Source organism: Mirounga angustirostris, unplaced genomic scaffold, assembly GCF_029215605.1.
Source record: "Mirounga angustirostris isolate CCGP_5_RB_7025 unplaced genomic scaffold, mMirAng1.0.hap1 SCAF_3, whole genome shotgun sequence".
NCBI lineage: Eukaryota > Metazoa > Chordata > Mammalia > Carnivora > Phocidae > Mirounga > Mirounga angustirostris.
In genome coordinates this window covers 134,857,910-134,871,604 of record NW_026991711.1, presented here as the reverse complement: position 1 = coordinate 134,871,604, position 13,695 = coordinate 134,857,910, and the positions used below count along the sequence as shown (strand labels likewise).

Sequence of the window (13,695 nt, the reverse complement as noted above, 5' to 3'; positions counted from 1 at the left end):
GGACTCGGTGGGAACTCAAACTCCATGGATCTGAACACTGGAGGGAGGAAGCCATGGGCATGAAGAGGGGTGAGAAACAAGACTATCACATGGGGGAGCTTGCAAGGGGAAGAGGAATCCCTATAGCATTTGACTTTGAAAATCAGAGGGGCTGAAATCGGTGAGTGCTTACAACCATCAGTACTTAAAGCCTGAAACTTTAAAAATCAGTAGGCTTGGCTCTGGGAGAGCCCAGAGGGCAATAGGAAGCTGAACCCCTACCATTAAAGAGACAGCACAGCAAAGAGCCTGCAGAGATAGGCTTGGAAACAGCAGTTTGAAAGGTGTCTGGGGCTTATGGGAGGGAGAGTTAGTTACCAAGCTCAGAGTTTGCTGAGGAACTTCTCCAGGAACAAAGGTGCTGGCAGGCTCCATTTCCCTCCCCTGCCCCTCATCAGAAATACACAACCACCTGTGGAAACCCCGAATAACCAAAGCAGTCTTGAAAAAGCAAAGCAAAGCTAGAGGTATCACAATTCCAGACTTCAAATTATATTCCAAAGCTATGGTAATCAAAACAGTATGGTACTGGCACGAAAACAGACACATAGACTAACAGAACAGAATAGAAAACCAGGAACTAAACCCACAATTATATGGTCAATTAACCTTCAACAAAGCAGGAAAGACTACCCAATGGGAAAAAGACAATCTCTTCAACAAATGGCACTGGGAAAACTGGTCAGATAAATGTAAAAGAATGAAACTGGACCACTTTCTTACACCATACACAAAAATAAACTCAAAATGGATTAAAGACCTAAATATGAGGCCTGAAACCATAAAAATCCTAGAAGAGAACACAGGCAATAATGTCTCTGACATCAGCCATAGCAACATTTTTCTAGATATGCCTCCTGAGGAAAGGGAAACAAAAGCAAAAATAAACTACTGGGACTACAACAAAATACAAAGTTTCTGCACAGCAAAGGAAGCAATCAACAAAACTAAAAGGTAATCTACCGAACGGAAGAAGATATTTGCAAATGACAAATCTGATAAAGGGTTAGTATCCAAAATGTAATAAAGAACTTATACAACTCAACACCCAAACCCCAAATAATCCAATTAAAAATGGGCAGGACATGAACACACATTTCTCCCAAGAAGACATTCAGATGACCAAGAGACACATGAAAAAATGCTCAATATCACTCATCATCCCCTGATGATGCAAACTGTAAATCAAAACTACAAATATCACTTCATACGTGTTGGAATGATAAAATAAAAAACACAAGAAACAGCAAGTATATGGAGAAAAAGGAACTCTCTTGCACTGTTGGTGAGAATGCAAACTGGTGCCGCCATTGGAAAACAGTATGGAGGTTCCTCAAAAAGTTAAAAACAGAACTACCTTATGATCCAGTAATTGCACTACTGGGTATTTGCCCCCTCCCCAATACAAAAACACTAATTCAAAGGGATACATGCACCCTTATGTTTATTGCAGCATTATTTTTTTTTTTTAAGATTTTATTTATTTATTTGAGAGAGAGAGAATGAGAGACAGAGAGCATGAGAGGGAGGAGGGTCAGAGGGAGAAGCAGACTCCCTGCCGAGCAGGGAGCCCGATGCGGGACTCGATCCAGGGACTCCAGGATCATGACCTGAGCCGAAGGCAGTCGCTTAACCAACTGAGCCACCCAGGCGCCCGCAGCATTATTTACAATAGCCAAATTATGGATGTAGCCCAAGTGTTCACTGATAGATAAATGGATAAAGAAGATGTGGTATATATATACAATGGAATATTCTGGATTAAAGAGTATACTTATCATGATAAAAAAAGAATTGCAAGATTCTAACAATGAATACATGTATACATTTTACCTAGATTCAACGCTTCTTAACATTGTGCTACATTTGCTTTATTTCTCTCTTTTGATAGATAAGATGTAGATATAGCCTACATATATATTTTTCACACAAACATTTGAAAGTAAGTTGCAGACATTGTTAAACTTCACCCGGAAATATTCAAGCATGGGTCTCCTAAGAATAAGTTTATCCTTCAATGTAACATCATATCCTTAACACATCTAAGAAAATTAACAGAATTTTCTGTTAATAATTAATATTATTACGTTAATGTTAAATGTTAATAATTAATGTTATTAATTAATATTATTATGTTAATAATGTTAAAAATGTTAATAATTAATCTGTAATAAAATATTACATTTAAATTGAGACTTCCCAATTTGTCTTTAAAATGCTTTTATAGCTGGATTTTTTTTCAGTCAGGATTCCATGAAAATTCATGTTTTGATTTTGTTAACTACCTTTATTTTTTTTTAAATTCCATTACAGATAATATACAGTGTTATATTAGTTTCAGGTGCATAATATAGCGATTCAACAATTCCATACATCACCTACTGCTCATCACAAGTGCACTCCTTAATCCCCATCCCCTCTTTCACCCATACTCCCACCCACCTCCCCTCTGGTAATCATCAGTTTATTCTCTACAGTTCAGAGTTTGTTTCTTGGTTTGTGTCTAATCTTTCAAGTTTTCTATAGGTTTGAAAATTTTCAAAATAAAAAGTTGAGGGGCACCTGCGTGGCTGAGTCAGTTAAGGGTCCATCTCTTGATTTCAATTCAGGTCATGAACTTATGGGTCATGAAATCAAGCCCTGCACCAGGCTCGAAGATCAGCAGGGAGCCTGCTTGAGATTCTCTCTCTCTGCCTCAGCACCCCCCTCAAATAAGTAAATCTTTTTTTTTTTTTAAGATTTTATTTATTTATTTGACAGAGCGAGACAGTGGGGGAGGGAACACAAGCGGGGGGTGGGGTGGGAGAGGCAGAAGCAGGCTTCCCACCAAGCAGGGAGCCCGATGTGGGGCTCGATCCCAGAACCCTGGGATCATGACCTGAGCCGAAGGCAGGCACTTAACAACTAAGCCACCCAGGCGCCCCTCAAATAAATAAATCTTAAAAAAATTAAAAAATTATAAGTTGAGAAATTAAAAAGGGATGCATTCTGAAAACAGAAGAGCTTAAGCACAGGTATAGATAAGATATGAAAATAAGCAATCTCATATTGTCTGAATATTTATCTGAAAATGAAGTCATGGATTACTTTTATAATTAAATGTCAAAAAACAAATAGAAAAGAAATAAAAGGAACAAACTCCAAAGAGTTTGGTTATGGCAAATAGGGTCTTTGAATGCTCTATGATTCATGAATAATTTAGATGTTTAGTCAAAGGAAATGTGGTTAAGTAAAATCTTTCCAATATTTGGCATCAATTTTTTTCTCCCTTGGTAAAAGCAACTTATAATATTAAGATAGTTTCAAAACTATATATGCTTTATTCTAGGAGGAAAATACAGTGAAATGTGTCTGATTTCTTTATATGATTCCATGGCTAGCATTTGGGTCAAATTATATAAAAAGGCAAGCACATTAGTATTTTCTTTATGCTAAAACTCTAATTGAGGCTTCTAGCCATGATGAAGTTAACAGAGACCAGATCTACTCTCCTTCATAAAACAACCAGAAAAGTGTATAAAATATATGAAACAAGTTTTCAGTAATTCACAGCAGGTGTCATAGGAGAATGATCTGAGAGAAGGGAAACAGGTGGGTCCTATGATTGCCTCAGTTTACAGCTGTGGGCTGTCTCCAGGTACCAGCACAGAGAGGGAGCATCCAGAGACCAGTGATCTGAGTTGAAATAAGACAGTCTGAAGTTCAGAGAGGCCAATGTTATATTTTCAAGAGAGCTCCAGCAATCTGCAGAGGTGTCTTTTTGAGTCTTTGGCTGGAACTCATCTGCATGAGTATGCAGAAACTAACTGAGGCTAGAGAAAGAATTGTTGGAATGATCAGGTAGAACAATCACTGGATCTCACACAGGGTCTAAACAGAGCTCATGTTTTCTCCAGCCAGAGTGGAAGGTCCTCTTAATACACAGAGTACTGGGAAGAGTCCTCATTAGGGCATTGCCTTAGTAGTCTCCCTACAATGTAAAGGCTGCTCTGGACCCTCCCAACAAAGCTTAAAAAGCAAGACTCCAAAAGAGAAACCTCCTTCCAAGAAACTCAACTATATCCCAGATGAAAATCCAAAAATATTTAAAGAAAAACAACAAAACTTGTATCAAAGAACATAAAATTTATAATGTCTAGGATTCAGTAAAAAATTACCAGGCATGCAAAGATGCAGAAAAATATGACCCATACACTGGAGAAAACTTAATCAATAGAAACTGACCCAGAATTACAAAAATGATAGCACAGCAGACAAGCATGTTAAAATAGCTATTATAAATATGTCATATGCTCAAAAGTAAAATATGAACATGAGGAGAGAATAGATATAAAAATATTTAAATAAAATCTGTACAGATGACAAAATATATGAAATTTTATATATATACACACATATGGAGAGAGAAAAAGATGGAGAGAGGAAGGGCGGGAGGATGGGATTAACAGCAGATTATAATTACAAAGAAAAGATCAGAACTTGAAGACAGAACAACAGAAATTTTTAAAATGAAATACATAGAGAAAACAAACAAAAAAGGAACATCAGTGACCTTTGGATCAACATTGGGTGGTCTAACATACATGTAACTTGTAGCCCAGAAGAAGAGAGGGAGAGCAGAGGTCAAAAAAAATTATTTGAAGACTTAAAAGCTGAACACTTTCCAAATCTGGTATAAACTATAAACTCATAGATCCAAGAACCTCAATGAACAGAAGCAACATGAAGAATACCACATCAAGGTATATCATAATCAAATTGCCAAAAATAAAAATACAAAAGAAAAAAACTTTAAAGTCAGAAAAAGACATATACAGGTGGTCAAAAATAGTAACAGCAACAGACATCTTGTCTGAAACTATGCAAACTATTTGACAATGAAGCAACCTTTCAAAGTACAGATCTTCCTCAACTTACGATGGGGTTATATCCCAATAAACACATCATAAGTTGAAATATGCATTTAATACACCTAACCTACAAAACATCATAGCTTAACCTAGCCTACCTTAAACATGCTCAGAACCCTTATATTAGGGCAAAATCATCTATTTTATAATAAAGTACTGAATATCTCATGTAATTTATTGAATACTGTACTAAAAGTGAAAAACATAATGGTTGTAAGTGTATCACTTGTTTATCCTCATGATGGCATGGCTGGCAGGGAGTTACAGCTGCCCAGCATCATGAGAGAGCAATCATACCACACATCGCTAGCCAAGGAAGAAATAAAAATTCAAAATTCAGTTTCTACTGAATGCGTATCATTTTCACATAACTGTAAAGTCAAAAAATTCTAAGTTGAACTATGTAAGTCAGGGACCATCTGTACCGAAAAATACCTGGCAACCTACAAATCTCTAGCTCACGCATCCTTTAAAAATGAAGATAAAATTAGGACTTTTTCAGATAGACAAAAGCTGAGAGTATTCACTGCTGGCAGAACTGCATTATAAAAAAATGCTATAGCAAGTTTTTCAGGTAAAAGGAAATAATATCAGGTGAAAATTTGGATCTACACAAAGCTACAGAGAACACCAGAAATGTATTCCAAAAAAAGATATTTTCCAATTAAAAAAAACTTTTTAAAAGATTGACCATTAAAAATAAAAATAATAACAATATATCATAGGGCTTACAGTATATATGGAAGTAAAATGTATGACAATAATACAAAGGATAAGAAGGGGGAGGTTAAAATGTACTGTTATGAAGTTCTTACAATACACGTGAAGTTGTATAATGTTAACTGTGACACAAGTGGGGTAAAAGTGTTTTGCTCTCCACAGAATTATCAGTAAATGTTTATGTATAATTTTTGCATGTGATCTTTCAGGCTTCAGTGCCTTTGTATATATTGTTTCCTATACCAGGAATGCCTTCTCCACTTGTTTACCAGATGAATTCCTGAGCTTCCCTCTTCCTTCAAGATTCTAAGACTCCATGTCTCTTCCTCTAAAAATTCTTCCTTTATCCCGTTTCTCCTACTTCTATTCTCAATTAGTCACTTAATCCTCCTTATTCCCGGAGAACCTCATAAATCCTTCTGCTAGCACACATTTCACCTTATTATAAATTGTACTATATACATAATATGTAACTGTTAGTTCTCAAGGGTAAGGACCTATCTTTCTTATTTACCTCTAAATATCCCCCAAAACTAGCATGGTGCCCAGTTATGTAGAAAGCATTCCTTAAAGCAGTCCTTGCAGAGTTTTATGCCAAGACTTGATTCCTGCTTCTGCCTTTACCAAATACTGTAAGTCACTTCCAGAATCTTCTCTCACCTCTAACCTCATGAAGTAGTGAGAGAGATGAGTAGCTAGGTAAGCATCTGTATATGGGCAAGGATCTCTTTACTATTTTTTAAATCTTCAAGGCTATACACTATTTAGTAATTTTAATATTTTTAAGTTTCTTAAATTACAATGCGCAAGTTAAACTTACTTCTGCCATTAATTCTAATGGGGCATGAGTATCCTTTTTAGGGTTACTATCTTCATCATTATCTTCATCATTGGTATCATCTTCACCATCATTGTCCGTTGATTCAGACAACTTATCATCAATATCCTGAAGGCAATGTTTGTTATTTTTCTCCTGCTCTGCAAGGACTGCATCTTTGCTCACTTGACCTAAATTATACATAATTTAATCAATAAATATTGAAAAGTTCAAACATTAAAAATGGTTACTCCTAAATTAAAATGTAACAAATGACATGTTTACTCTATTGTTTCCTAGAGTTTATTTTTTTCATGACTAGCACCACAATAAACTTATGTGATTTCCATTTCCAAAAAAAGTAATAAAACTGCCATGATGAAAAAATCCAAACCAGTAACACTGAATAAATGTTAGTGTTAATTGGTTGGTGCTTAAAATTTTAATATATGGAAAACAATTTGTTTATAAAAAAAGTAATGATTTCAAGAAAAAAGAAATTAATGCTATTCTAGCTCCAGAAATACATTTCCTAAACTGTTCTTATAGGAAAGTAAATATGAAATAAAGTCTGGAGACTAAAATAAGACTGGAGAGGCTGAACAGTAAATAATTCTTAGGCAGGTCAGGTCACTGCTTGGATACTTGAGAATAAAGTTCTTTCTTTTTCTACACACACAGACAACTTAGGAAGAGACATGTCAAGTATTCTAGATATAACCAGAGGCTACAGAACATTATTAGTGATTCTTCTTAATGTCAAGACACAGGAGTTATGACCAAACGCAGATGACTAAAAAATAAAAATAAGCACTAATGACTACCCCATTCAGTGCCCAGCACTATGAGGAGTCATAGGAACACAAAAATGAACAGCTCTTGTCCTCAGGTACTCATTCACACTCTAAGTGGGGAGTCAAAACATAATGGATAGCTATAAAACGGTATGGAAGTACAGTGACAGACGTGTGCTAGGTAAATGTGCGCACAAAGGAGGGCCCCCTGCCACTCTGGAGAGTAGTCAGGAATTGTCCAGTCTGAGTGGATCAGTTTTTCCAAGGAGAGAGGGACAACATGAGCCAATGCAGAAACAAGAATGTGTGTGGCGCGACAAAGCACTCTGACGCTGCTTGGGGGTCAAGATTGAGACTGCAATGGTGACAGATGTGTCTGGAAGGGTGAGTAGATCATGGGGTCTTATGGACCGGAAGTCTTGGAGTTAGGACCATATTCTAAGAATAAAGGGGCTACTAATAAAGGATTTTGAGTAGGAAAACAAGTATGACCAATTCTGCATTTCTGAAGGAACACTTGGCTAGCAGGGTGACAGTATAGTGGAGAGGAGACTGAAAAAAAAAAAGAGCAAGGAGAGAGGCTATAGGTCTCTTTAAAAAGTCCAGGTGAGAGAGATGATTAATGATAGGGCACTGGTAAAACAGGGATGGAGAGGAAGGACAGATTAGAGAAATATTTAAGAAGTAAAATCTCCATGATACAATCTACTGGAACATTTTCCAATAGTTTAATTCTTACACTATCTTCATTCATTTTGCGATATATGAGTATCACCAATACTATTTACTCAGTATTTTTCCTTGCATCTACTTTAACATATAGATTTTATCAGAGCATAACATTACTATCCATGAAACGGATATATGTATGAATAAAAGTAACATACAATAATCTTAACAAACATTATATACCATTACTCTTCTGAACATTACATATGTTAACTCATTTAATTCTCTCAACATCTCAATGAGGTGTATACTGTCGTCACCCTGTTCATAGATGAAACTGAGGGACAGAGACGTTAAATAACCTACCCGACTTCACACTACTAATTTAAGTGGCAGATCTGGGAGTCAGTGTGGCTCAAGTCCATATTCGTAACCATGTCTTACTTTTTTCTGACACATATGGAAATACAGTACTATTAAACTAATTTTTTTTTTTAAAGTTTACTGTGTGTTTCCAAAAATTATCTCTTTGCGAAAGACTACTGAGTGAGCTTGTCAACTGGTCTGGCTCTACCGACGTCTTAACAGTTTCAAACTGAGCTTGTGTGACACCTCGCTTTTGTGTAAGATTTTGAGTGTTGGGAAGTCTTGTGACATGGGAGTTTGGCCATTAGCTACTCCAAATCATGTAGAAACACTTGTTAGAAAGAAAATGAGGAAATCCAGGAGAGTTCAAGAGAGGACAATGTTAAGAAAACCCAGGCCAAAAAAAAAAAGGAAAAGCTGATAAAAACTCCCCACTCTAAAGGAAACTCCTGACTAAACAAAAAAAAATGCTACCCTGGAAAGGGATACCGGTCCTAGAATGGCTGGGCTCTTCAGGCCATCTACCTGCTTCTGTTTCATTTACAATCTCCATTCACCTCACAGCCACCCTGATCAATCTTCCAGTGGGTACCCAGCCTGCTCAGACTCATCACACTGATGTCATCAGGGGAAGGTCATAATAAGGAATTAAGGACTTCATGTGATGTCACAGGAACTGTCTCCTTCAATTCACAAACACTGAGCATCAAGGGAAATTTTCTGATTCCCTAGAGCTAAGATAGTCCTCCCCTAGGTGCCATTTATTTCTATAATAGCACCCCCCACAACATGTCACTGCTTTATTTTTTATTATTTATTTTTAATAGTTGACTATCTCCCACTAGAATGTGAACCTCATAAAAGTAAGGACCTTGTCTATTTGCCAACTATTGTATCCATAGCTTCTAAAACAGTCCTGGCACTCAATAAACCATTGTTGAATGAATGGAACTTACTGCTTTCATAGGTATTTTAATTCATTTTAAAATTTAATACCTCATCATTATCATTTTATATAATGTATACTATGGATGCCATACCTGACTGCATATCAGAATCATGTGGTACATGAATTTCAAAAATTACTGGTTCCTATGACCCACTCCAGACCTATAGAGTTGTCAGTATCCCAGAGGTCACGCAGGAGGGCTCATTTAGAAGCTACATTTACTCGCACGAAACAAATGTTATCACCTGTGTTTTCCTTTAAGAAGGAAGATAACCATAGATTAGACTGTAGATTCATTTCTGTATCTTTATTTTCAATACACTTTGAAGATACTCTATTTTCATTATTCCTTAAAGAAGCTGTATTTTCAATATTTTTTGAAGAGACTTCCTTCCTAAATGTTAAAGTAAATAGTGAAAAAATACTTTCCTAGGTCACAGTTCTTTTTAAAGCTTCATATGCATTCATACACACACACTTAATATAAACACAGAATATATCAACAATAAACTGAATAGCTAAAATGTAGTATCTTTTTTGTGGAAAAGCATTAAAAATCATTTTTACTGATGATTAAAATTCTATTTCTACTTGGCATTTGTCATTGTGTAATGACCCTTAAAATCTTTTCAGGGTTCTTTAACATAGAGCATACAAGCAATCAATTATATGAATGTTTTTGCCATATCATTGTAATATGTTGGAATAAAACTAGGAATACTAGCCTTGAGGTTTTTTCTAGATTTATAGACCAGTTCTCACCATTGCTAAATGCTACACTTACAGAGAGAGTCCAAGACGAATATCAAACCTTGGTCATAACATAAAGTAGCCTGCTTTTTCATTAAGTAGCTGAAATAAAAATGGGTTAATTTTCTCTTTTAGCCTTTAAGCCCTGAAACTTCATGTCAATAATAATGCATTAAGACAGAGGATTCATGTGTGGTGCACTGTTTACAAAGACAGGTACTCATGCTGGTGAAAAAATAATCCCAAGTCTCTTTTCTGTGGTCTTAAGATTCTTTTAAAAAAAGTCTCCTTTACCAAATTAAAAAAATTCAACTTCTACTTTGCATGTCAAGATATAAAAAGATGTGAACTATTTTCTTTCCCCAGTTATGGTGGCTCTTTTACCCACTGCCATATGAATCCAGAACATGAGTATAGTTAAGTCAGTGATCTTGTATAGTGATTTAGCAAACAGGCTGAATAGCTTGTTATATTCTTAATATTATGGGAGGGAACGGAATCTCACTTCCTCAGTATATGCTCCTAAAGCAAAACCCCTCTCTAGTAATGAAAAATGCAAAGTTGATTTACATTTGTTGTGCCTCTGCCCTCCTTGACTTTCTAATTATGAAAAAAAAAAAAAAAAAAAGCATCCAAGATGAAACTCTACATCTAAAAAGTTGAGAAGTCAGTTAAGTATTTAATTTCTAGTGAGATTCCTGTTATGTCAAAGCTTGCCACAAGTGATTACTAGAATTTATATGCTCTATCTAATCTAAATCAAAGAACTTTGCTGTCTTCCCCCCACAACAAATTAGTGTTTCGTTGAATCTAAGACACCATGTATTTACTATAAGATATACTGTTATTTAAGAAAGAAAAAGCACTGCCGAATTTAAGTGTAAGATGCCATCAATTGTAAGAGAATATGTGTGCTTTAGAATCTATGAGATATGGTACTTACATATTCACTAATTATATCCCTAAGAGGGAATTTATCTGGTATAGTTCTGGGTATTTAGATAATTGGAAATGCCTCTAATAACCTTAATGACACAACATGGAAGAAGCCAATGCCCAATATTAAATGGGATATTACTATTTGGAAGCAGTGAACATACCATCAAAAATACATATGAGAATTGACAAAATCATCATTTTAACAGTAAAATATGAATTCCTTTTCTGCTCACTTTCTGTAGTCTTTCTCATACATAGTTTCAAAGAATCAAAGTCTCAAAGTCCAACCTCCTCTTCAACTATAATCTTTTGACTTCCATTTGAGAAAATGATATTATTTACGGTAATGCCTCTAACCATTTAAGAAAAATAGGTAACTAGTATACTCTAAAAGATTTGTTTTCTTTAATTCAAATAGTTACAGTTGAGGAAAGATTCAAATTTTTACTTTATGTAATATTCTTTGGAAATGGAAGATATTTAAAGATTTTATTTATTTATTTGAGAGAGAGAGAATGAGAGACAGAGAGCATGAGAGGGAGGAGGGTCAGAGGGAGAAGCAGACTCCCTGCAGGGAGCCCGACGTGGGACTCGATCCCGGGACTCCAGGATCATGACCTGAGCTGAAGGCAGTTGCTTAGCCAACTGAGCCACCCAGGTGCCCCGGAAATGGAAGATATTTAATTTAGTTTCTACTTAGGTCAGAGAGTCAGTCAAGTTAGATATCCTACTGAAACATATTTATGTTAGAGCACAGATAACCTAGATTTTAGGACTGTTCCTAAAAATCTATTAAGAGCTTTAGGCATATTTATGAAGTGGCCCCAAATTTCTATTGGAATTAATAATTTTGTCAGTAAGTTTAGATTTTAAACTTTGCTTAAAAAATCATTTAAACTTGTCAAACATAGGCTTAAAACTGAAATTGATTAAAACTTACTTTTCTGAGAATGTCCTACCTACATTTAGAGAGACTTGTGTCGGTAAGGTACAAAGTTTGCTTGCCAATCTTGCTCTACGTCCAAAGAGGCATTTACTTAAGGTATAAAAACAGAAATTAAAAGAATAGCTTGTCATTCATTTTAGAAGAGATAAAACATATGATTATGGAAAACCTATAGGTACATTTTTTTCAATTGAATGCTGTGGATTTACTTTAGCCATTCCCCTCAACATCTTTAAGTATGCTTGAAAGCTTGACCCCAAACCCAAGAGATCAAAGGTCCGAGATCTATAAAACTTCATCTAGCATTAAAGATATATTGTACTTCTTTGCTGAAAATTATTAATTAAGTGCAATTTGTTGGGTAGACAAAATCTTTCACACATGGGATCCATGGGGAAAAGAGGAAATAATAAATGTGGGCTTTGCATGCCCCCCAATTTGAAACTCTTTGTTTCTTTAAAGATTTTTTTTTTTTTAATTTATTTATTTGACAGAGAGAGAGACAGTGAGAGCAGGAACACAAGCAGGGGGAGTGGGAGAGGGAGAAGCAGGCTTCCCGCCGAGCAGAGAGCCCGATGCGGGGCTCGATGCGGGGCTCGATGCGGGGCTCGATGCGGGGCTCGATGCGGGGCTCGATGCGGGGCTCGATGCGGGGCTCGATGCGGGGCTCGATGCGGGGCTCGATCCCAGGACCCTGGATCATGACCTGAGCCAAAGGCAGACGCTTAACGACTGAGCCACCCAGGCGCCCCTCTTTGTTTCTAAGTCCATACACTCCTTATGCCTCAGACTAAAGAAGCAATCAGAAGACTAAGGCAAATGCACTCCCACTGCTTCACCTGACAAAGGAGGAAGTGGAGTTGGGGGGGGGGAGGGTAGAGGAGGAGGTGCCGCCAGCAGGGAGATAGAGAGTAGAATGAAAGCTATACTGAGAAAATTCATCAACTTTCCAGGTCACACTGCTCCTTCAGCAAAGGTCCTCTGATTTTCTATTTTCCTACTTGATCATTTTTTTTTTCCAGGACTGGCCCTCTTTACCTTGAACTCTGGGTAAGGTTCAAGGTGACAAAGTCACACACCTGTGAAGCTTACTGGCTACACTAACCATTCCTCCTCCTCCCTCACTCCAAACAACAATCAAACCAAACCCAAATTCTTCTCTGCAAGGGAACTGAAGGGAACATGATCTTTTTGTCCTTGCAAAAATTAGTTTGATAAGCAGATGCAATTATTAATGAGATCAAGAGAACAAGTAATCACTCTGCTTTTTCATTTTGGCCCAGGCTGCATTTGATTTATCCCTGGCGTTTAACTCAGGATGTGGATTACCCTTTGCTTCAGTTCCAACACTGCTTATCACAATCTATGTGAACATCAGTATTCACAGACACAATAGTAATTTATTTTCATTAATGACCTACTATTATTATTATTGAAAGTTATATCATACTTCCTTCAAAGACTACAAAAATTTTCTTACATTTTTAAAATTTAAATGTTTCAAACCATGTAATTGGATATAGATACTTATTTACATATAGCTTAATATACTTAATGGGGCATTTTTTTCTGATTAGCTATAACAATATGAAATAAACATAGATTCTCTGTCTTTGATCTGTCATACATTCTTTCTCTTTAATATAAAAGTATGTATTTAATATATAATTTACAACCAAAGCCAAGGTGGACTCTAATTTTAATTTTTAGCTTTGACAGTATGAAAATTAAAATATATGTTGCATGAGGTGAAAAATTTCCCAGCCAATTTTATTCAGAATAAACCAAAGTAATAT

At 36.1% G+C, this 13,695-nt stretch overlaps 1 protein-coding gene across 1 annotated transcript in view; it reads right to left on the bottom strand.

Moving 5' to 3' along the window:
* Window positions 1-13,695, bottom strand: part of ERICH2 (glutamate rich 2) — a gene marked incomplete at its 5' end in the record, with an annotated part of 32,462 nt that overhangs the window by 9,401 nt on the left and 9,366 nt on the right. The window contains 3 exons of the mRNA XM_064586671.1: window positions 6,490-6,677; window positions 9,510-9,658; window positions 11,894-11,989. Coding sequence (XP_064442741.1) covers window positions 6,490-6,677; window positions 9,510-9,658; window positions 11,894-11,989 — 433 coding nt within the window. The remainder of the gene's footprint in view (window positions 1-6,489; window positions 6,678-9,509; window positions 9,659-11,893; window positions 11,990-13,695) is intronic.